Genomic DNA, 24169 nt, shown 5'->3' with positions numbered 1-24169 from the left:
TCCTGATGCGGGCCGCATGGCCTTTTCAGCAGCAGAAACTTTGTTTTCTTGCTAAGATTGGCCTTTCAAACATCCCAAAGGGCAATGCCCTTTCACAATATGTAGAGTTAGGGTCACATTAAGCCACCACAACATCTTGACAAGTGCCCGCTTAAGATCGTGGCACGATATTCAAGAAACGATCCTAATGGCTTTACTTTTCCTATAAATACCCCCCCCCCCTTTTGGTTAAAACCCACAAAAATCTGATCAAAAGCTCTAAGTTGGAACCTTTGTTTCATACCTGAGCCATTTTGATCTAGATTAGCATTCGGGGACCCTTCGTAAGTGTTCTTTCGTTCTTTTATTCGCTTTTCGAGTCCGAAAGTCACAGTTTTGTTTGACTCTCTGTGTGACCAGCCTATGGTCAACACGAAGTTCTTGGAACTTCATAACGTGAGCGTGATCACGATGGTTATAGTCCATGGCGACTATACCTACTGATTACCACGTTATCTAGGCTCAGTGACGAGTCGTAGTTTCGGCCAAAATGCGCATTCTTGCGTATTTTGTAACCAAACTACTCGTGAGCATCAAAGCCGTTTGTTTTAATGCCAAACCTATTTTCTAAACTTAGTTAAGCATGTCCTAACATGCTTAGCTCGTCACTTTTAGTTTAGTGCATATATAGGGTCGTAAGGTAAGTGATCTAAACAATCACTTATACTTTCGAACCCGACCCATTTGGTCGATCATTAGGATCCGACCAAACACATTAGGTGACCATAGCTATAACCTTCCGAGGTTATACCTTGTGGTCACGATGTTAGGCGTTCCAAACGCGTTCTACGCGAACGACGCGTTAAGGTAGCATAAGCTACCTAAACGGGTCGTAATGGGTCGCAAGCACTTAGGTTAGGTTTCATTTTAGTATGTAGGCTTTGTTAAACCATATTACACGAGTCTCCATACTCGTTTGGTTTACGAACCCGCATACTATCCGATCCTTCAGATTTTGGTCCGGTATATTAATATAGCTACCTATTAGGTGTCGTTTGATATTCCGTGATCACTAGCATTGTGTGATTATTACACAAGGAATTCAAAGCAACCTCAGGTGAGTACGTTGAACCCCTCTTTTACTGTTTTCCAAACTGTTTTGGGGTGAAACACATGTGCCTACTTGTTACTTTCATGCTTTCCATGTTTTCACATCATATACCTACTATGATTCGTTAGTACATTATAGTACATGATTTCATTACATTTCATGCTATGTATGCCCATTGTGTGCATACTTAGTACATTGTTTTACATTACATTTCATGCTATGTATGCCCATTGTGTGCATACTTAGTACATTGTTTTACATTACATTTCATGTTATGTATGCCCATTGTGTGCGTACTTAGTACATTGCTTTACATTACATTTCATGCTATGTATGCCCATTGTGTGCGTACTTAGTACATTGTTTCACATTGCATTTCATGCTATGTATGCCCATTGTGTGCATACTTAGTACATTGTTTTACATTACATTTCATGCTATGTATGCCCATTGTGTGCATACTTAGTACATTGTTTTACATTACATTTCATGCTATGTATGCCCATTGTGTGCGTACTTAGTACATTGCTTTACATTACATTTCATGCTATGTATGCCCATTGTGTGCGTACTTAGTACATTGTTTCACATTGCATTTCATGCTATTTATGCCCATTGTGTGCATACTTAGTACAATTGTTTACATCACATGCCTTCATTTTGGTACAACATTTGGTTTGTTTAACATGGAACAATACATTCATTAACATTAGCTACGCCGTTCGTTAGTAGGTAGTGGTACCATAGGAATTGACAACTCCCATTCCTGAAATCCTGGGTTTGTTTGGATTGGAAGGAATGACCGAATTCGATATACATAACTAAGATAAACCTTTAATTTATTTAAGGGTTTATCGCCACAGTCTCAAGGCTTGGATGTATGCATATTTCACAATACCGCATAAATATTTATATCAGTAGAGCATGCATTGTTCCACAAAACATAACGTTGATTTAAACCATGTTTTACTTCAACACCTTGTTTTGTGCATTTTACATATGGTTTAGTTGATACATCTCACTTACCATACAAGATATATTTTGGGTACACATTACATGATCTACATTAAACATAAACATTTTGACATTGATATACATACATGGTGGTTTACATTGAACATAGACATTTCGATATGGTTTACACAATAACACTTGACAATTGATTTATACATGAAGAATTTACATGGTGGTTGGTTTGGGTAAATGGTTGGAGTAACGTGGCGTATGTAATATGATACAAACATGGTGGATACACCGCTGGTACTTCCTATATATAAATGCTTGTATAATATTACATACCGTAGCGTTATCTAAGTCATTTCAGTTTAGACACATTACATTTTACACGAATAACATACTCTTCACAAGACATTATTTTTACAAACAACTTATCTTATTCAACTCATTTTACTTGGTTACTCGTTTAACCTTACACTTATCTATACATATCATCTGATATTATCGTTTTTCAAATGGTTTACAAAGCAAAACAAATTTCAAGGTTCATGACTGACTGTTATTAAACGTTTTCTTTAAACTCAAGTCATGAATCCCATTTTCACAAAACCTATGTATCTCACAGGCATTTTTATGCTGACGTACCTACTTTCACATGTGTTTTCAGGAGCTGTTCCATAGGGTGATGATCATGACACTAGGGCGGACCTGTGCCTTAGAGAATAAAAATGAAGATAGACTAGTTTATTTATGTTTTGAACTCTTTGTTTTCCTGTTTAAGACAATATAACACTCTTGTTTATAAATAAAATACAACTTTGTATGCCATGGTTATGAAACTATTAATTCTGTCCACAACACTCCCCGGCGTTTCCGCCGCGGTTGCACGTTATACGCGGCCGGGGTGTGACAGGAAGTACCATCAGCACTGAACGCAGTCTGAATCTTCGGACTTGGAGTAGTCTCAACTCTGCTTCCTCTATAGTATAAACTAACATCTTGTTGAGGACCCGGATTCTTCATGATAGCAGTTTTCTGAACATCTAATTCATGTTCTTCAAGCTTCTGAATGAACTTACACAAATTTATACTTTTAGATTTTCGCATATGTTTTGAAAGAAACAGATATGTTCCCCATTTATATAGTGGTAGCGCATCGGCTAGCTTATCAACCCATTCATCATCTTCTTTCTGGATGTCCAATCTTTTCATCTCCTGGACAAGATGACAATATCTCTCAATAGTATTCCTAGTCGTCTCATCTTCAAAAGTTGTAAACAAGTCAAATGATTTCTTTAGTAATGCACGTTTATTTTTTATCATATCAGCACTTCCCTTAAACTTTTGAATCAACGCTAACCAAATTGATCTAGCAGTTCCCTCGTGTTGAAGAAAAAGGAAAATATCTTCTTTTATCGCTTGTTGGAGAAGACAAATCATCATCTTTTTACTGGTGTATCTTAATTTTTCATTCGCTGAAAATTCACTTAATGATTTTTCATTTCCAAGAGTATCTTTCGGTCTAACATATTCTTTCTCTATCGAAACCCATGCATCAAACTTATTTCCTTGCACCCAGTTTTCAAAACGATTCTGCCATCCTTTAAAATCCTCAATGTACATAAGCTTCGGAGGTTTTTGAAAAGTTCCTGTTTCATTTTCAATTTCAACAGTTTCGGCAACTTTAACTGGAACAGCTGGAGCGGTAGCAAACGCGTTGTAAAACTCGTCTTCCATGTTTTGGTGTAGAAAATTCACAAATACTGATTGTTCAAACAGACTGATCAAAGTTTCAAACGATCTTGATGTGGATTGAGCTTGATGCGAACTGAACTTTAGTGCGAATTGAACTTAATGCGAATTGGACCTTTGGTGCGAACTGACGAAAGTGGGGTTTCAATCCGTGCGAACTGGACTTTTTGAAACGATTTGGTCTATTTCCAAACGATCTATCTTGATGCGAAATGGGTTCAAACGAAGTGGAACCTTTTCAAACGAAATAGAACCTTTTCAAACGAAATCGAACCTTTTCAAACGAAATGACAAGGTTCAAACGAACTGGCTGTAAGTTTCACGCGAATTGTGCTCACTTCGTATGAAATTCAAAAACTTGGGGACTATGGGTGTAATTTTAGAAAGCTAGGGACTAAAGGTAAAAAATGGGCAACCACAGAGACTATCCGAGCATTTTTCTCTTGTTCTAAAGTAGAGTTACCTATATATTAAAATTAAAACATAATGAATAGTAAATGGTAAATGGTAACATCACCAAAGGATGAGTAAATGGTATCGGTACCGAATTCACCAAACTGGGTACATTTTCGCTACCGATTTTGAACCGACTTTTGACATTTTCGGTATCGGTTTCATACAGGTCTGGTAGGATACTGGTATTTACCGGTTTTTACCCTCAAATACCGGTACAGGTACTGAACCATACTGTACCGGGTATATTCGGTACGGGTACCCACTTTTGGGGATTTTCAGTACCGGTATTTTTGGTACTGGTTGGTACCGAACTCATCCCTAACATCACCTTTGAGCTCATGTCATGTAGCAACACAAGTAATTGCACCGCTTAGATTGCTTTCTTACATGTGGTAAGTAAATTGTATTTCGTTTGAATGAGGTTTTATATATACAACTTCTTTTGCTTTCTTTTTTATCTTTTTAGTAATGAATGAATTGTATCATGTAAATTAACTTGGATATTTAGATTATTGATGAGCAAATGGTATCAAATCCTGTAATCAAACCGGTATCGTATCGGTACCAAATTCACTATACCAAATCATTTCGGTACCAATTTGGTACCCATCTTTTGGCGTTTTCAGAATCGTTACTTTCGGTTCGACACCGGTCTGGCACCATACCTGTATTTACTGATTTTTCCTTCAAATACCATACCGTATCGTACCGAGCATTTTCGGTGTCGGCACCTAATTTCAATGATTTACGGGATCGGTACTTTCGGTGCCATTACTGGTACCGAGCTCATCCATATTTTAACATGTTAGTACCGTAATAACTGAACTGAAAACAACCGAATTTCCAACGTGTAGGACGTGTGGGTCCTACTCTTATATATTAGATTATTTAAAATCGTTTTTTTAAACAGAGTGACTATCGTTACTACGTCATTTTATCTATGTTTTGATATTTGGTATCTGCTTGCGGTTGCCGGCACGCGTTATACAGTCATTGGATCCCCGCCGCAACACGCGAACGGAAAATCAACTAGTTGACATAAAAGTGAATATGATTGAACCAGGTTAAAGCAATACCTTTAGGTGCTACTTTCACCCTAAACTCATTTAGTTTGAAAAGGTGTAAATAAACCCATCTAGAAACCACTTTTTATGTGCTTTTCTTGTTCTCCGCTTCTCCGAATTAGTTATAATTAAAAGGGTCGCATAATATGTTTGTTCAAACTTGTTTGTCAAGACCATCATGTGGTAATCTGAAGTTGTTCAAAGATTTTTCTCTATCACGTCACCCTTTAAATTTAGAGTGAATTACAAGTTTTATCCTTTATGTTTATATCCAATTTCAAGACGTGTCCATTGTCTTTAAAATTAAAGAGTTTTGTACTTAATGTTTCCAAATCTTGCACATTATGTCCTTTAGCCCTAACTCAGTTAAAATTTTCTATTAAATATGGTCATGTGACTTGCACATGATGTGGTAGTTGCAATTGGAGGTGTACAAATCGTTTTCTTTTTCAAAAACCGGTTCCGGTTATTAAACGAACCGGTTTTTTTCATCAAGAACAAAAACCGTTTTTTTTTATAATCGGTTTCGGTTACTAACCGGTTTTTTTTAACTCAAAACAATAACCGGTCCAACCGCTTAGGGTCGGTTTTTAACCGGTTTAAACCGGTTTTTATAACCAGTTTCGGTTTTAAAACCGGTTTCGAACATAAATATCCCTAACCAGATACTAATCGATGGTTCGGTTCGGTTCTAAAACTGGTTATAAAAAACCGGTTTCAGTTTTTTCCCGGTTTCGGTTTTAAAACCGGTTTTATTTGTACACCTCTAGTTGCAATGGTGGTGGTTATTGTGGAAATAGGTGGCAGTGGTGAAAGGAAGTTATGGTGGGGGAAGAAGGTTTTGATGGCGATGGTGGTTATGTTGGAAAGAGATGGTAGTAGTGGTGCAAGGAGGTTCTGATGGTGGTGTGGTGAATGTACAGAAGGAGAAAGATGGAGTAGATAAAGAAAATTAGTTTTTTTTTTTAATCTTTGGTGTTAAAGTTTTTTTTTTTAATAAAATGGTCCATTGATAAGTTGTCAAGCACTATTCATTAGCTTGGTTTATTAATATATAGATAATTTCTGTACAAAGCAGGTGTTAGTTTTTACCTTCATGTACCGTTGCCGAACATAACCGTACCGGAAAAAAAAATGTTATCACGTGGCAGCCAATGAATAGTGTTTGGTCCATTAATAAGTTGTCAAGCACTATTCATTAGCTTGGTTTATTAATATATAGATAATGGATAGCTATTTAAGTTATTTATATAATTAGTTCTTAAAGATAAAATGACAAATATACTCTCATGTGCAACTCATATAACCAGATTTAATAGAAAAATTTAACTTAGAGGTGGCAAAATGGATGGGTTGGATTGGATTGGTTGTTGGGTCAGGATGGGTTTGGGTTAGAATGAGTTTGGGTTAAGATGGGTAAAAGAAAGAAGAAGGTCAGGATGGGTTTGGGTCAGGATGAGTTCGGGTCAGGATGGGTTTGGGTCAGGATGGGTTGAGAATAAATCAATAATAATAAAAACTGAAAAAAAATTATAAAAAAATTAAAAAAACGAAAAAAATCAAAAAAATTTTAAAAAAATTAAAAAAACGAAAAAAATTTAAAAAATTATAAAAAACGAAAAAAATTTAAAAAATTTAAAAAAACATGCAGAACAGGTCCGTGCACTGCAGAATCGGATCTGTTTTAGCCGATATAATATGTTTTACGGATCTGCAAATCAGTCGACATAATCTGTTTTACGGATCTGTTTTAAAAAAAATTAAACAAACGTGCAGAACAGGTCCGTGCACTGCAGAATCGGATCTGTTTTAGCCGATATAATATGTTTACGGATCTGCAAATCAGATTCGTTTCATTTGTTTATTATTTAGCCGCACTGCAGAATCAGTCCGATATTTAGCCGCACTGCAGAATCTGTTTTACGGATCTGCAAATCAGATTCGTTCCATTTTACGGATCTGTTTATTATTTAGCCGCACTGCAGAATCAGTCCGATATAATCTGGTTTTCAATAACAGAATACCGAAAATTTGGGTTATGGTTTCGGTTTTACCATAAAACCGAACCGTGCACACCCCTAGTCAAAACGGGTAACTTCTGTATGAGATGAAAGTCGGGTCTGGATTGACCCGAAACACTTTTTGTCAGAAATTTTGTATACTGTATTTATAATAATCTAAATTTTTAATAAAACTGTCAAATTATGTAAAAAGATAAAAGGCAAAAACAAATCCAAACAAAATAACTTTATACCTTGGCCCTTTTCCTCTTCCTTAGGGAACAGTGTCTTTTTCAACTGCACCAGCAAAAATAAAAAATAAAAAAACACCTTTTAGGCTATTATTTATCTAAAACATAAATAAGCTTTATTTTTTATATAAAAATAACATTACCTTCTTTTTGTCATGAGCAGCAACTGCATCAATGAGAGGAGTACGAGGTCTCTGAATTTTCATTGGCCGAATACCGTTTGGCATTTCACCATCACCCGAAGGAAGTGAAGATGTGCAACAACATAAGAAAAAACAGCCATGAAAACAATAAAATCATACGAAAAAACAGCCAAGAAAGCACTAAAATCATATGTCAAAGATTTAGATTCAAAGGCAATCCCAAATCTTTCTCGCTCAAGTTTCCGACACAATCACTATGTTCGTTAATCTTAACCAAGCGTTAATATCTCTAAAATCATCGCATACAAAACATAAGGAACCACGAACATACAATATAACCAAAACATAAACACAAATCTCCAAAATCATCACAACATAAGTCGGTCCATTCAACCTCACCATCAAGCTACGTAGTCCCACGACCCCTATAAATTACAACAACTTTAGAATTGGCAATAGGTAAAAAATTTAGAATTGAGCTCGAGTTTTAGAAATAAAGTGAATATTACCTAAACTTGGCTACTTTGATACGTTGGATACAATGCTTCAATATCTTCTGCAAGTCCATCCTCCGTATCATCCTCATCTTCCTCTGGATATGCCAAAAAAGTAAACGATAAATTATGATTATGATCCTATATAAAGTTAAGTCACAAAGAGAAGAATTTGATACCTTCTAAATCGAATAACCAATCACGAGCACATAACAAAGCCTCGACACTTGATGAAAGCAGTGAAGTTCGGTACTTACTTAGAACCCGTCCCCCGATACTAAAAGATGACTCTGAAGCAACAGTAGTGATTGGGATGCTCAATATATCACGAGCCATGAGAGACAATTGAGGATATCTACCTTGATTATCCTTCCAATATTGGAAGACGTCAAGTTCTTCTCTCCTATTAAGTTCAGGCTCCTCCAAATACATGTCTAATTGTGATTTTTCGTTCTCAACCTTTTTAAATTCGCTTGTAAATGACTCCAGTCCATCCAAGTCGTCTCTTGTGCTGACACTAGTATTTGAACTCTTGACAGTTGAAGAACTTGTCGTTGAAAAGATACCATACTCCTTATCATATAGCTTATGCATACCATTGAAAATAATGTCCAATTTCTCTTTGCGCACTTTGTCCTCCATATTAAGTTTTTTAAAACAAAACTCAACAACCTTAAACTTATATCGCGGATCTAGAACAACTGCAAAAGATAACACCATGCTATAATTTTCCCAATATTTATCAAACTTCTTTTTCATTTCTTTTGCCATGCCACTTATCACATTATCAGCGTTGTTGATAGCGTCTTCAATACGCATCTGAATTCTCCACACGTTATGAAAATATAGGTTGGAAGTAGGATAAGAGCTACCAGAAAACAAAGTTGTGATGTTATAAAAAGGCTTCAGTAATTCTGTGATTGTTTCCACCCTTGCCCATTCTTTTTCTGTTGGAAAACTCTTATAACTAGAATCAACTAGTGCTAACCGAGCATAAGCTTTACGATAAGCCAACGCACTATCGAGCATAAGATATGTAGAATTCCATCTAGTTACAATGTCTTGACGCACATATTTCCCGCATTGTAATGAAAGTTGGTGTATACATTCTGCAAACTTATACTTTCTTGCACTACTTCCTCTAACAAACTTCACCGACTCTCGCACCTTCTCAATAGCTCCTTCAATTACCTTCAAGCCCTCTTGAACAATAAGGTTTAACACATGTGCAAAACAACGTACATGAGTAAAATCCCCATCACAAACTAACACATTATTCAAACGCAAGTGACTGCTTAAACAATTTACCAAAACATCATTATATTTAGCATTGTCTAATGTGATCGTAAAAACTTTTTTCTGAATGCCCCAATCTGCTAAAAAGTTAATCATGTACTCTGCTAAAATTTTACCACTATGCGGAGGTGGTATAACTTTAAAGTTCAAGACCTTTTTTCTTAGAACCCAATTCTCATCAATGTAGTGAGCCGTTAGAGCCATATACCCATCTGTCGTGATAGAACTCCATAAATCAGTAGTCAAACATACTCTACCATTTACTTTTTGTAATTTTTCTTTAAGAATTGTCTTCTCTCTATCATATATTTTGAGGACATCTGCCTTCGCAGTGTTTCTTGTTATGGGCTTCACATCGCGGTGTAAAAACTTGTGCAAATCTCTTGTTCCCTCATGTTCAACATAGCTGAAAGGGTAGTTGTGCTTGATGATAGAGTATGCTAATTTCTCCCTATACATTGCTTGATCTAACGGGGCACGCTTTTTTGGTGGACCGGGTTCATTAAGATCAAAACACTTGGGAAGATGTCGTTTCATATTAGATGTTCCCGAATTGGCACTAAACACTTTTCCACAACCCGTACAACTGGCCTTCTGAATTCCCCCGGGTCCAACTGGTAATTTATCAAAATAGCTCCAAACCACGGAAGAATGTTTGCCCGAACTAAATGAACTAACTTCATCTTCGTGTTCATCGTTACCCGACATATTTAATTTAATCTGCAATAAAGCAAAACACGGGTATTATGACATAATCAATTAACCATCAATAATAATAAATTAAACCGCCCACGAAAGCCCACGAAAGATAGATACTTGACATGGGTATTACAACTACAAATGTTGTATTATTTATCAACATGTAAGAGTAACGGAGGATCACAACTACAAGTACCAAAATCACCTCAAATACTCACAGAGGCATTTCATCGAACAATTGGTATGCACAAATTAAATCCAATGTAGTAACGTCATTTTCTTATCAATTTATCCCCAAAACACATGTTATAACAATAATCATCGTGCAAATTATCATTCCTAGTTGATAACAATAAACATAAAATCTCAAATTCTGATAAAAAGGTCAAATAAGCTGTCAATTTTGTTAAAAATTAGACTTACAGATGGAGACAGCGAAAACTGTCTGTTCACTACTTGATTGAACTCTGAAGATCGATCAAATTCAAACGGAACTGAAGAGGGAAGACCGATTAGTCGATTAGGGTCGTTGTCAGTCAGGATGCAGCGATTGCCAATTTGAGTTACTTCGTTTGGACTTTGGAAGACGACTTTGGAAGACCTGTTAAGTTGTTATGTTATTTTAGGGTTACCCATCTTGACCCACGGTTCTTTTTAAGTTGGCCCATCCTGACCCATTCATGTTTTTAATTAATTTTTGATATGTCCATTCTAACCCATTCCACTAAAAATCTTAACCCAAAACAGCCCATTGCTTTACTTTTAAAGTCCAAATCAGCCCATATTCTAGCTTTTGGGTAAAAATTGCCAGGTCTAATTTAACTGTGTTAAAGCTAAAGAATATAACGTGTAAGATTTTAAAACATTAAGTATAAACTCGTTAATTTTAAAGACAAATAACACCAATTCAATCTTGCCATAAAGATAGAGAAAACTTGCAATTCATTCTTAAATTTAAGAGTTAATTACTGTTTTCGTCCCTATGGTTTGTCAAAAATCACTATTTCAGTCCATTAGTTTAAAAATTGCGATTTCAGTCCCTGTGGTTTCACTTTCGTAACCATTTCAGTCCACCTCGTAACCATATCAGTCCATCTACTAACATAATAAATGGATTGAAATGGTTACGAAAGTGAAATCACAGGGACTGAAATGGTTACAAAAGTGAAACCACAGGGACTGAAATCACAATTTTTAAACTAATGAACTGAAATAATGATTTTTGACAAACCACAAAGACGAAAACAGTAATTAACTCTAAATTTAACTCCATTTAATTTTTGTCAAAAAAAAAAAAAAAAAAAAGAAGTAACTTAACACGTCGTCGTTTGACACCAGATCTGCAAGAGATAAGGTAGTAGCAGCATACCATACCCAATCCTAAACCCACACCGCCATTTCTTCCCCAAACAACAATGGAAGCCACCCTCTTCACCACCCTCCCACCACCCTCATCCACCACAATCTCCCTCAAATCCCACTTCCACAACCCGTTACTCCTCCACCCCACCACCCTCCACCACCGCAAACCCACCCGAACACCCCTCACAATCCGCTCCGCAATCAGCCGCACAAAGAAAGAAGAAACCGTCGAAACCGTCAAACAACAGCTCGAAGGCTGCCACCTCATCGCCGGAATCAACTACAAAGGCTTCACGGTCCAACAATTCCAACAACTCCGTACAACGTTCCCAGACTCCACCAAGCTCATTGTCGCCAAAAACACACTCGTCATCAAGGCTATTGAAGGCACTCCATGGGAGCCGTTGAAACCATGTATGAAAGGGATGAATGCGTGGCTTTTTGTCCATAGTGAGGAGATACCAGCTGCTATTAAGCCGTACAGGACCTTTCAGAAGGAGAAGAAGTTGGAGGAGAATGATTTTAGTGGGGCGGTTTTTGAAGGGAAATATTATCCCCCTGAGGAGTTTAAGGTTTTGGAGAATTTACCGACAAGAGCCGAGGTTTATGCCAAGCTATTAGGGTCGTTGAAGGGGCCCGCGACGTCCGTTGTCGGGACGTTGCAGGCGCCCGCCAGGAATTTGGTTATGACTTTGAAGGCCTATGTGAACAAGTTGGAAGAAGAGGGTGGTGCAGGGCAATGAGGAATGTAAGTGTTTTGCAGGTTGTTGTGTAGAATTTTGTAAAATTACATTCAACTATTGTTTATGAAATGAAAATGTTGATTTGTTGCTACAAGTTGGGTGGTGTAAGCATAGATAGTTGATTTTAGCCATGATCATGAGTTTTGACATTTTGGGTGATTTGTGTTATAAGAATTGGGTATATGGCTATGCAGTTATAGCGGTCCAAAATCGAATAGCGGTCAAGGTCCGCTATATGATATATAGGTTATAGCGGTGGTATAGCGGTGATATAGCGGTAAGTTTTATACCATGCATAATTTATGTATTTTTATATATATATAAATATATCTTTGAAAAATATTAATAGTAATATCAAAATTCATAGTAATATAACATAGTTAAGAATTAACACAATCAAACACCTACCTGCGTTACTGTGTTGCCTCATTCTACTGCGTTACTGCTATAACCGCTATATAGGTTTCCAAATAGCGGTATTTAGGGCCGTTAATAGCGGAACTGTTATAGGCCACCGCTATTTGGACCGCTACACACCCTGAGGTCCGCTAACCGCTATAGCACCACTATTGTCTGCTTAGGTATATGGTTATATTGTTGATGATTTATTTTAGATGAACAATTGGCAAGCTAGTTAAGCAGTCGAAGGTGCACTCAAGGCGCAAAGAGTGACCCTGAAAGGAGTAAAAAGTGTGCATGGCTCACAATAATAAGATACCATTTTAGCTGATCTAGACATATTTTAGCCGAGTTTTGGCCGGTTGGAACAGTTTTTTTAAGCAGATTTTCCAAGTATTTGCACTTGTGCACCTGGATGGATGCAAGGCATTGGGCTGCGCCTGGTGAGTGCCTTTGGCACCATTGACTATGTAGCATTTTGGTGGTGGTTGTTGTTAGCTTATACTGGTAGTATGATAAAATAGGATTTCAACATACTGTTGGTCACTTATTCTAAATAATACATAAGGTGGTTATATCAACAATCTATCATTCTCTCTGGCTACCTCTGATCAGCACTACGTGGAAGTGCTTAATGTTGTTCTCGCATTTTTCTACTTAAAACTGGCTTTGTATTGAACGCGTATTTTTTATCATGAATTTAGATCTTTATTTCACTATTTGTGTGCCTTGTATCATTAGTTGACAAACCAGTCTTCTGATATGAAAACAATAATTTTGGATCAAACTTTGACCTTTTGGTACTTTTGTGGTGTTTATATTGATTGATCACTTAATCTAGATAGAAATTCAACTTTTTCGACGTCTTGTGTTTGTAATATGAAGTGTAAACCAGTCTTCCTAAATAATAATTTTGAAACTGGGATATTAATATTCTCTTGATGTTTGTTGCAACTTGCAAATGTCATATTTAGCTGCTACTTATGGTTTGACTTCTGATCAAAGTTGACTTTTATTTACTATTGGATAAATTTTGACTTTTTATTATACTTTATAGGCCAAGATTCATATTGTTAAATGTTAATTTGGACTAAAATTCTGAGTTTCAAGATTTTGGAAATTGGCTTTTAGGATCAGAACTGTAATAATTTTTTGGTGAACTGCAATGTTTATATTAATGTTTTCCAAGGGCTTTGGTAATTGAGATAGTCTTTCCAATAAGAAATCTTTTCGTTGTGTAAGATCCATAGATTCCAGATGGTAGCGTAGGAGACCGACACGATCAGTTGTCTCATGGTTTTGTTCAAGCTCCACTCTTTGCTACGTTGGATTATAGATTTGACACCATTGGAAGTATTCGGGTTGGCGATTTTAATCCATTTGTAAACTTCCCTGCAAATTGTGGCAATGAAAGGGCATCTAGCTAAAACATGATCCAAATCGTCGGCTTCAAAGTCACACGTTGGGCAAGAATAATCAACCAAATGCATTCCTCTGCGAAGAAGGGCCTTTTTAGTTGGGATTCTGTCGTTTATAGCACGTCAAATGAAAAGGTTTACTTTAGGAGGAACCCAGTGGTTCCTCTACCAAGAAGTGCCTTTAGATTTTTCCAGCTTGAAGCGAACTGCCTTCACTTCAAATCTGACGTTTTGACTATCCTTCATCTCCATAAGTCTTCATCATTCGATAATTGTTGCTGCGAGAGGATATTCATAAGCGGCGTGATTTCAGACCATTCCACATTTTATGTTGAAGGTTTCATCCGACTTTCCAGTGGACAATGCGTATGAAGCATATCTATAAAAACCAGTTAAAACATGTTAGAAGTCAGTTTTTTTCTCTTCTGAGTTCATTTGATCATTTGAACCAAAATTCAATCTTGAAAACATGTTTATTAAATCTTGATCAACATATTTATTTAATTCTTCAAGAAGTTGGTTACTTGTTGATTTGAGTAAAAAGAATTTGGTTATGGATCAATTTGCGTCTATTCAATTTGTACTAGGAAGCTTAAGTCTGCTTACATATAACGAGTCCAAAGATTATGCTTTTAGTTGCGGAAGAGAGAGTAGAGATGGTGGTGATTTAGACGACCGAGAATCACTAGATGCAGTAACCACCGTCGTTTCCGCACGCCAGTTCATAACATCTGCCCTTCTGTTGTGATTGCATCATGTTTCTTGATCATGCTTTACAAGCTGATGTCATACCGGTATGTTGGTAAGGGGGGTTATTTTTTTCTTAATTGATAGCAGGTTAAAATTGTCAAACGTCGCCTAACATGTATTTATACGCTCACAACCTCCTATAATAGTTCTATTTTAAAAGAAATGATTTTTTACTATGAATTTTAGTATTCATATCACATTAATTATTTAGAAAAGTTCTTAGAAATGGTCAAACTTTCAACTTGTACATAAATTTTTAACCCCTTTTAACCCGTTACACAACACACATGTTTTGGCCCCTCTATCTGTAACCATAAAATAATTATTATAAAATAGAGTAGTAGTAACAATTGCCATTAAAAAAAAGCAAGCTATAAACCAAGTCGTACTCTCATAGACTCAATTTCACTCGAGCTCGGTCCGTAAACAATGTTCTAGAGTTCGGCACATAAATAACATACAAGGGCGAATCCAATATTTAAAAATTGGGTTCCAGAAATCCACTCGGTTTGGAAGTATTAATAAGAACCTTTATGAAATTGGTCTAGTAACAGAGAAAAAACCTTCTAGATCTTTAAAGAAAGAATGTAATATTTAGCTGTTAAAAGAAAAACAAAAACCTATGGTATTATAGCTTAGCGGTATTTTGGTGGTGGGAAAAGGCTTATGACCATTAGGTCATGGGTTCGAATACCACAAAGGGGTTTTTTCCCAAATTTATTGGGTTTCCTTCTGAATTGGTGTATATGCATTATTGTCTAGTGGAGATGAATAAGATCGGGTGGTTCTGCTGGTGGCACGATGATACTCCAGTGGTCCGTCAGTGATCCTAATTTACCGTTAAAAAAAAAAAAAAAAAGAAAAACAAAAATCCTAATAAATCCTTAACAGGCGATATACATTGTACGACCGTCAGCCTACCTAACTTTTAACGACACTTGCTCATCCTCATGTAAAGTGCACCCCCTGATTTTCTTACTAAAGTAATTAAACCACGTGTTTTGTCTAACAAACACCAAACCCTGATTATATTCACACACACTTGCTGCGTGTTTTCTTCTCCACCTTCACCTCCATTAATGGCGGTACTCTCCCGTCTTCTCAGAGCCAGAACAACGACTTCCTACACAATCCGCACCTTCTCATCATCCTATTCCACATCACCACCCCCTTCCTCACCCGAAAATGACGTCATTAAAACCCCTACCGACGGAAGAAACGTCCAGTGGGTGTTTCTCGGCTGTCCTGGCGTCGGAAAAGGTACCTACGCTAGCCGACTGTCGAAACTGCTCGGTGTTCCTCATATCGCCACCGGTGATCTCGTTCGTGACGAGCTTAATTCAAAAGGTCCCTTATCGGAACAGGTGAGATGTTGTTGTTTGTTGGAGAATTTTAGGATGATTTTCTGTGATTGTTAGTTGCTGATTTAGGTGGTGTTTGGTTGATGCGCTAGACTGCTAGTTAGGGTTAGGAGGAGTTAGGGTTTGTGTTGGGTGGTGAGTTTAGATCTGTGTTTGTTGAATTATTAAGGTTAATTATTAATATTGTTGATTGGTTATATTAAGAGTTTGATTAATACAGAAGGTCATTATCATCGTACTCAGTAAATCCAACCAATAGCACAGCTAAGGCAGGGTGAGAAGGTAAGATGTAGAGGTCACCCCGTAGGAACAGAGAGACTGCTTTCAATGAGACCCCCGGCTCGATAGTAGTTTTGCATCAAGCCTTGGACATAAGGCACATAACACTCAGCAATTAAGACAAAGGCCGATTAGTATCAATGCCACCACATGATGCATGACTAGCCATCCCCCTCTTTTAACATTATTTTCACGAAATTAGTAAAATAACGTTAAAATTAGTGCACTTTCACTTTTGCCCCCCGAGCGCCCGCACATATATACATTATATGTGCATACCGCAAGCAGGGCGTGATTAATACAGAAGGTGAGAAAGGGAAACTAGGTGTTACTTTTTTTATTTGTTGTTGATCAACTGGTTAACTACAAAGATGGCTGTTAATGAGAACATGTGATGATCTCAGAACAAAGGCATACATGCCTGTCTAGACAACATGTAATGAGATTGAAATCAGTTAATACTTTTTCATACCCTGATAATATCTACTTCTTTATAAATATTAGTTTTGATGAACGACATGTGTTCGTGCTCTGCAAGCCACTTTACCATTCGACATCAATGGTTAATCATGCCTATTGTATATCATGATAGTTAGTTTTGATATCCAATAATGCTCTAGTGTATTTGTTTACATGATGATTGTTATAGTTAGCTGAACTTCAGAGATTTCTTTTATACATTCAGATTCCGAAGTTGTATTCTGTAACTGTTTAAGTTTCTTTTACAGCTTTCAGAGATTGTTAACCAAGGGAAGCTAGTTTCAGATAATTTGATAATCAATTTATTGTCCAAACGTCTTGAAGCTGGGGATGCCAAGGGCGAATCAGGTTTCATTCTTGATGGTTTCCCTCGAACCATAAGACAAGCTGTGAGCATTTTCAGTTTCTATTAATCTGTAATTACTTATTTTGTCACTTTTACTAACAAATAAAAGATAGAGAATCTGGGAATTATTTCCTGAAATTGTTAGTTTTCTTGAAGTAGTGCGATCAAGTTCAAAATGAGATGTTCTTTGAAATACACATCCAACAATAACAAGAAACATGTAACTCATAGGTGTGCTTCTTAATGGTGTTATAAATTCACTATATTGATCAACAAAAGGATTGAATGTATCATTACACATACATACAGGGCGTAGTTGTCAATGACAATCGTAGCGATGACTATAGCGCGCTACGTAGCGTATAGGTCTATTAGGGTTGCGAGAATAGCGACACTTCACCTTTTTTTTGTTTTTATTTAATATAAATAGCAATTAAATATAGCTATAAAATAGTTGGATTTTAGGCTTTTGTTAATTTATATAAAATAGCATATATATACCTGGGTATTTTGATATAATCTACATATAAAATTATTTTTTTCCTAGTGTATTGCTATTTATAAAATAGTTGCCCGCTATTTATCTCTATTCGCTATGTAGCATATAGGTACCTTATCGCTATTTGTCGCTATTCGCCATTAGCAACTATGATATAGGGTTGGGTTCAAACGAGAATCAATAAATATTTGAGAACAATTAGGGAGCATTTTATTCACTGCACTTTGTAGAGCTAATAAAATATTATACAACAACAACAACAACAACCATATGTTGTCAAAGACGCAAGGCGCATGCGAGGCGCATCGGCCTCGCCCGGAGCCTAGGTGCAAGGCGCAAAAAAAGCGTGGGCTTTTTTAAGAAAAGCGCACATAGAGAAAAAAATATAAAAAATATGTTATGCTTTGAAAATAAATAAGATTCCACATATAAAATAAAAAAAAACTATTATATATGCCATTTAAGATCATGTAGCTAATAATTAGTAGCAAAAGTTTAGGACTTATATGTTGGAAGTTTTGGGTGTGTGAATGAAGTCTTAAAAGGTGGTAAATACTTTGTCCCACATTGGCGTGGGAACTAAGTGAGTGGTTGTTTATAAGGTACTCCATTGTAGCTTTATGACATGTTTTACCACAAGTCCTAGCCGCGCGTAGGAGGGGGGGGGGTGCAAAAAATGAGTTTCTGAACTGGAATTTGGTTGAACTCGTGCGTGCCCGCACGTCCGGCGGACACGAATGCAGCTCCGGAAAAACGGGCGGCGGCAGGCGGTTTTTACTGCTGCCTTTTGTTTTTTTTCGTTTTTAATGGTCAATAGATCAGTAAAAAAAGACATGAAAGACATGGTGGTTCGCCTTGCCTCACTGCGCCTAGGCGCGCGCTTTTTGCGCCTGAGCACCGTTTTTACAAAAGAAAACCCATTTTTGCGCCTAAGCTACCATCAGGCGCTATAGGCTCGCCTCGCTGCGCCCGAGCGAGCGCCTAGGCGCGCGCCTTTTGCGCTTTTGACAACTATGTGACCGCTACATATATATGCGTGTATGTCATAGTTGTTAATAGTGGGGGTTATAGCGAATAGCGTAGCGAAGCACTCATGTGTCGCTATCTGATTTTTGCGCCTCCATAGCGGGATTATAGGTTTTTTTTTTGTTTGTTGTGCTTTAATATAAATAGCGGGATTGTATAGGTATAAAATAGCGGGATTTTAGGTTTTTTCCCTTAAATATACATATATAACAGCTAGTTGGATATAATATACATATAAAATATTTCTCAAATTTTCTTCTAGTGTGTCACTAAACATAAAATAGCACCCGCTATTTCATCGCTATCGCTACGTAGCGTATAGGTAGCTTGTCGCTATCATCTGCTATTCGCTATTAACAACTATGGTGTGTGTATATAGATGTACTATGTACTACTATGTATATTGTTTGTCTACTTATTACACATGCTAAATGTTTTATAATCTTTTCAATTTGCTCATTCACTTGAATTAATTTCAGGAAATTCTGGAGGGAGTAACAAACATCGACTTAGTAATTAACCTGAAACTTAGGGAAGAAGCATTGCTTGCAAAATGTTTGGGAAGAAGAACTTGCAGCCAATGTGGCGGGAATTACAATGTAGCTTGCATTGACATTAAAGCAGATAACGAAAAGCCTGCAATGTACATGCCTCCGCTTCTTCCACCTTCACATTGTGCATCAAAACTCATTACACGATCTGATGACACTGAAGAAGTTGTAAAAGAACGCCTCCGTATATATAATGAGAAGGTATGTTTCATCTTCGTGTATTCTTTTATTTAAGTTTTTTCTCACTTCAAAGTATTTTTCTTCTTCGGTCTCTGAATCCACATATCTATCGAGTGATTGTCACATTAAAAATTATAGAGTAAAATGCCCTTTTCGTCCCTAAGGTTTGGTCAGCTTTGTGACTTTCGTCCAAAGGTTTGTTTTTCCGCAACTGGATCCAAAAGGTTTGAAATCTTGCCATTTTCATCCGGCTCGTTAACTCCATCCATTTTTCCCCGTTAAGTCATGGGTGGTTTTTTCGTTTTTTTTTTGTTAACTTAAAGGGCAATTCGGTCTTTTTCACTTTATGTACAAGCATTTAAAATACCACTGACCGAATCCGTTAGGCCGGATTGCCCTTTTAAGTTAACAAAGAAAACGAAAATACCCCTGACTTAACGGAGAAAAATGGATGGAGTTATCGAGCCGGATGAAAATGGCAAGATTTCAAACCTTTTGGATCCAGATGCGAAAAAACAAACCTTTGGACGAAAGTCGCAAAACTGGCTAAACCTCAGGGACGAAAGTGACATTTTACTCAACAAAATATAGGGTTGTTTGTATTTGCAGTAGATAGTAGCATAACTGTTGTTGTTAGTTCATGCATGATGTTAGTTTCTGCATGTTCGCGGGTTTTTATTAGTGGGTTAGTGTTTGTGGGTAGTTACTAGAGAATATAGTATTTAACTAGTAGTAATTAATTCGATATCTACAGAGCCGGCCAGTAGAAGAGTTCTATCGCAAGCGTGGAAAGTTACTAGAGTTTGATCTTCCAGGAGGAATACCCGAATCATGGACAAAACTGCTTCAACTTCTAAATCTTGATGATCATGAAGATAAAAGATCTGCGGCAGCATGATTATTTGGTAATGGTCATTTTGACTAAGTTTATCATTCTTTACCTTGGCAAATGCATAATCAAAATATTTATTCTTTATACAAGATGCTTTTTAAAATGTCTGGAATAATTGTTCTTAGTTAATAGTAGTAGTAAGTTTGGTGTAAAATATTGATAATTATCCCTTTATGAATCTGTGAACATTCTGGAACGATAAAAATTGGGTTAGTTTGAACATCTAGATGTACCTTTTTGTCTATTTTAGTTCAGATTAAGTCGTATGTATTTCTCACGGGTCATAACGGGCTGAAGAAAAATACAGTAGTTTGGTGTAAAATATTGATAGTTATCCCTATATGTGGCTCAACAATCTGCTTATATACTTTGTTGCTATGATTATTGTTATATAAGACCTATGTATTTCTTATGTTAAGAAACATTCTTCATATTTACTTTGATGTATAATTTATGAAATTGTTATGTAATTGGTAAATAACTATACTAACAAGAACAAAACCTGTATTAACCTTTTAACAACAATTTTTTTTTTTTGTTAGCACTATTTGGTAATTATTGAAACAAAAAAGTTCCAAAACTATAGGGTAAATGGCATTTTTCGTTGTTTGTATCGGATTACAACATATGTCCTTTATTTTCAATAATTACAGTCACAGTTCTTTATTTGTAAAACTCATTACACCCTACGTCCTTTAGCACTAGCCTAATTAAAGTTTTTAGTGTTTTACACGTGAGGGCATTTATGTCTTTTTACCCTAATTTATTTAAATTATCCGTTTTCTCCTTTCTCTAAGAGCATGTCACACCCCCAAAATCCACAAGCGGAATATCACCGCAGGGAGCGTGACTGACCAGGATCCAGCCACTGATTATATTGAACAATATAAATTAAATAGATAAAAGTCCAAACCAAACAATATAATTGGTGTCAAAACAATTCAACTAAGTTTAAGTTACCAGCGGAAGCATAAAGTTCAAAACCCAAATTATAAGTTTATAAGTTCGTAAGTTTAGCATGGAACTCAACAGTCCATGTCTCACAATGACCTCTTCCTCCTGTGCAAACCAAAACCAGCCACCAATCATATTGAACAATATAAATTAAATAGATAAAAGTCCAAACCAAACAATAAAATTGGTGTCAAAACAATTCAACTAAGTTTAAGTTACCAGCGGAAGCATAAAGTTCAAAACCCAAATTATAAGTTTATAAGTTCATAAGTTTAGCATGGAACTCAACAGTCCATGTCTCACAACGACCTCTTCCTCATGTGCAAGCTCCATCTAAGCACCTAACGACCTGCAAGGCATATAGTAACGAATCAACAACAAAGTTGAGCGAGTTCACAGTTGGTTGTCCATTTTAGTGTTATTCCAAAAACCATATGTTGTTTTGAAAACCACGAGGTTAACCAGTTCCTTGTTTCCCAAACCATAACCAGTGGGGGCTTCCCCATGTAATCCACTAGACCCGTTACCATATCGACTACTGACTGTAGTTATGTTTATGTGCCTGCGTCAATGTCTATCATCATTCTAGTGGCCAAGTCCATTAGTCCACGCCTGTCCTCTGCGGCACGGTGTGAGGCTTGTCAAACCTAATAGCGCTATTTAACTAATGACCCGTTCGCCATTGGCCCGACGATTAAGTCGATATAAAATGAGGGACTTAATGATAGAGTTTTGTCTAGTGTCAATGTTGTCACCCTTCAGTTAAGAGGGTGGGAGTACGTGTCAAAAAGAACACGCATGTTTCAATGTTGCCACCCTTCAACAAAGAGGGTGGGAGTACGTATTCTACCCAAGGAGAATACGCAGGTTTCTTTATTAAACGTTAACCCATTCCCTAACCACCGGGAATCCCATGCCTTGTAGAAAGTGTGAACTCACCTTATATTAGCTCGGCAGATAAACAAAAGGTCACTTGAGCTATTTGGGGTCAACCACGTCTTAACATGGTTACCATACAAGTCAAGTCTAGGTTCAGGTAATGCACGTATGTTTACACATAACGTAGCAAGTTACGTACACATAACGATCATGGCATACACATAGGAACATGTTAACAATGTCGATCAAGTTTACACATAAACCCAATTTGTGCGATTGATGTGATTGGGCCGTTGTGGTAGTGCGAGCCCAAACATCTTGCGCGACTCAATAGGTGAAGCCCAATAATGGCCCGACCCATCATGTTGTGCGATCAACACAAACTTGTGCGATCCACAACATGTTGTGGGATCCAAAACATACCCCGGCCCAATTAAAACATGCAGCCCAACAATCAAGCGGCCCAACAATATTAAACAAAGAAGCTTCTTGTGCGACCCAATATATTGTGCGATCGGCACAGTCTTGTGCGATCCACAATATATTGTGCGGTCATGCATAACGGACAGTACTATGTGCTTTAACAGTTGTACCCTATGATATCCTAGCTTGTGCGACTGACTTGTGCGATTGCCCCTTATGCGATCAACTCTTGTGCGATTAGTTATGTTATTGCCTCAAATCATGGTAATCAGTTACAAATCATTCTAACAGTTTCCATCTTTGCATTAAACCGATTAAATCAAAGATTCACCCATTAGCTAGCTTTTATGATCCCTAATTATTCTAATCAAGAACAATCACCATCAACTCATCATTCAACACATTCGATCAACCATCATCTTAATGAATTCGAACATTAACATGCAATTCAAACCGATAACACAATGCAACATATATATTCTTGAATCATAATTCCAGTAGCCTATACTCGATCTTAACATACAAAGTATATCAAAACTAAGTCATGCGATTATTATATCCCCTAATTTCATTCCTTCTAATACATGATTCTAATCATTACACCAAGACAGTTTCATGTGCATCGAAAACAACTTTATGATCACAATTGATTAACATATCTTCTAACATGAAACCCTAGTCTAACATATGATAACAACACATTAAAGATCATACAATCAAACAATAACAAAAACACTAACCGGAAGTGTGCGATGTGATACTAGGCAAAGAAGATCACGTTGCAAAGAAAGTAAGGCTTCGAGCTATCGGGATGGGGCTGCCGTCGAACAAGAGAGATGAGAAGAGAGCTTAGGGTTTTGTGTGTTCTTGTTTTGTAAGTTATGAGAAGTATACACACTCCCCCCTAAAGTTATGCGTATAAGGAAGTGGGCCGAACCCTTGCATGGGCTGCCCTTTGATCTCGCGTACAAGGAATGTGGGCCGAGAGTGGTGTGTGACAAAAGACAAGGTGCACGGCCCAAAAGGGCTTGTGCGATCGGACAAGTGTTGTGCGACCAATGATATATATTCACATTTCACATGTAACACATAACCTAATAAAACATAACATTCCATTGCAATCACATTAGATAATCACATAATGTTCATACAGGTTACATCAAACGCAAAGAAAGGTTCTAAAATACGAGTTGTCACATCATCCCCAAGTTGAAAGAAATTTCGTCCCGAAATTTAGCACGTAGTCACTGAGGTAGCTAGTTAGGTTGCGTGGTTTTCTGGTTTTCCTGGGGTATCACATCATCCCCCCGTTGGTTTGGAATTTCGTCCCGAAATTCCGCAGTAGCTTCAGCCTCAGCAGTGGACTCATCTTTCTTAAACAGCTGGGGATACTTGCGTTTCATTTGTTCTTCTCGTTCCCAGGTG

At 37.0% G+C, this 24169-nt stretch overlaps 3 protein-coding genes across 3 annotated transcripts; 2 read left to right on the top strand and 1 right to left on the bottom strand.

Annotated features, from left to right (window-relative positions):
* Positions 1-7887: 7887 nt before the first annotated feature.
* Positions 7888-10925, bottom strand: LOC110874346 (zinc finger BED domain-containing protein RICESLEEPER 2-like). Its single transcript, XM_022123074.2, has 4 exons — positions 10626-10925; positions 8387-10223; positions 8223-8305; positions 7888-8138 (listed from the first exon to the last, which is right to left on the bottom strand). Exons 2-3 carry the CDS (start codon positions 10209-10211, stop codon positions 8223-8225), a joined length of 1908 nt encoding a protein of 635 aa, XP_021978766.2. The 5' UTR covers positions 10212-10223; positions 10626-10925; the 3' UTR covers positions 7888-8138.
* Positions 10926-11546: 621 nt separating this feature from the next.
* Positions 11547-12441, top strand: LOC110877717 (50S ribosomal protein L10, chloroplastic). Its single transcript, XM_022125910.2, has one exon. The coding sequence runs from the start codon at positions 11618-11620 to the stop codon at positions 12305-12307; it is 690 nt and encodes a 229-aa protein (XP_021981602.1). The 5' UTR covers positions 11547-11617; the 3' UTR covers positions 12308-12441.
* Positions 12442-15843: 3402 nt separating this feature from the next.
* Positions 15844-20730, top strand: LOC110877716 (probable adenylate kinase 6, chloroplastic). The gene is made up of 4 exons (XM_022125908.2): positions 15844-16238; positions 17243-17383; positions 19345-19617; positions 20351-20730. Exons 1-4 carry the CDS (start codon positions 15954-15956, stop codon positions 20492-20494), a joined length of 843 nt encoding a protein of 280 aa, XP_021981600.1. The 5' UTR covers positions 15844-15953; the 3' UTR covers positions 20495-20730.
* The last annotated feature ends 3439 nt before the right edge of the window (positions 20731-24169 follow it).

This window comes from Helianthus annuus, chromosome 9 (genome assembly GCF_002127325.2).
Source record: "Helianthus annuus cultivar XRQ/B chromosome 9, HanXRQr2.0-SUNRISE, whole genome shotgun sequence".
Classification (NCBI taxonomy): Eukaryota; Viridiplantae; Streptophyta; class Magnoliopsida; order Asterales; family Asteraceae; genus Helianthus; species Helianthus annuus.
This window is presented reverse-complemented; position numbering and strand designations above follow the sequence as displayed.

Excerpts from the sequence above, each read along its gene's own strand:
- LOC110874346 (XM_022123074.2), bottom strand. The coding sequence starts at position 10,211 with ATGTCGGGTAACGATGAACACGAAGATGAAGTTAGTTCATTTAGTTCG. Across the intron at positions 8,306-8,386 it reads TTGGTTATTCGATTTAGAAG|AGGAAGATGAGGATGATACG; the intron begins GTATCAAATTCT and ends TGGCATATCCAG.
- LOC110877717 (XM_022125910.2), top strand. The coding sequence starts at position 11,618 with ATGGAAGCCACCCTCTTCACCACCCTCCCACCACCCTCATCCACCACA.
- LOC110877716 (XM_022125908.2), top strand. The coding sequence starts at position 15,954 with ATGGCGGTACTCTCCCGTCTTCTCAGAGCCAGAACAACGACTTCCTAC. Across the intron at positions 16,239-17,242 it reads AAGGTCCCTTATCGGAACAG|CTTTCAGAGATTGTTAACCA; the intron begins GTGAGATGTTGT and ends TTTCTTTTACAG. Across the intron at positions 17,384-19,344 it reads CTCGAACCATAAGACAAGCT|GAAATTCTGGAGGGAGTAAC; the intron begins GTGAGCATTTTC and ends AATTAATTTCAG.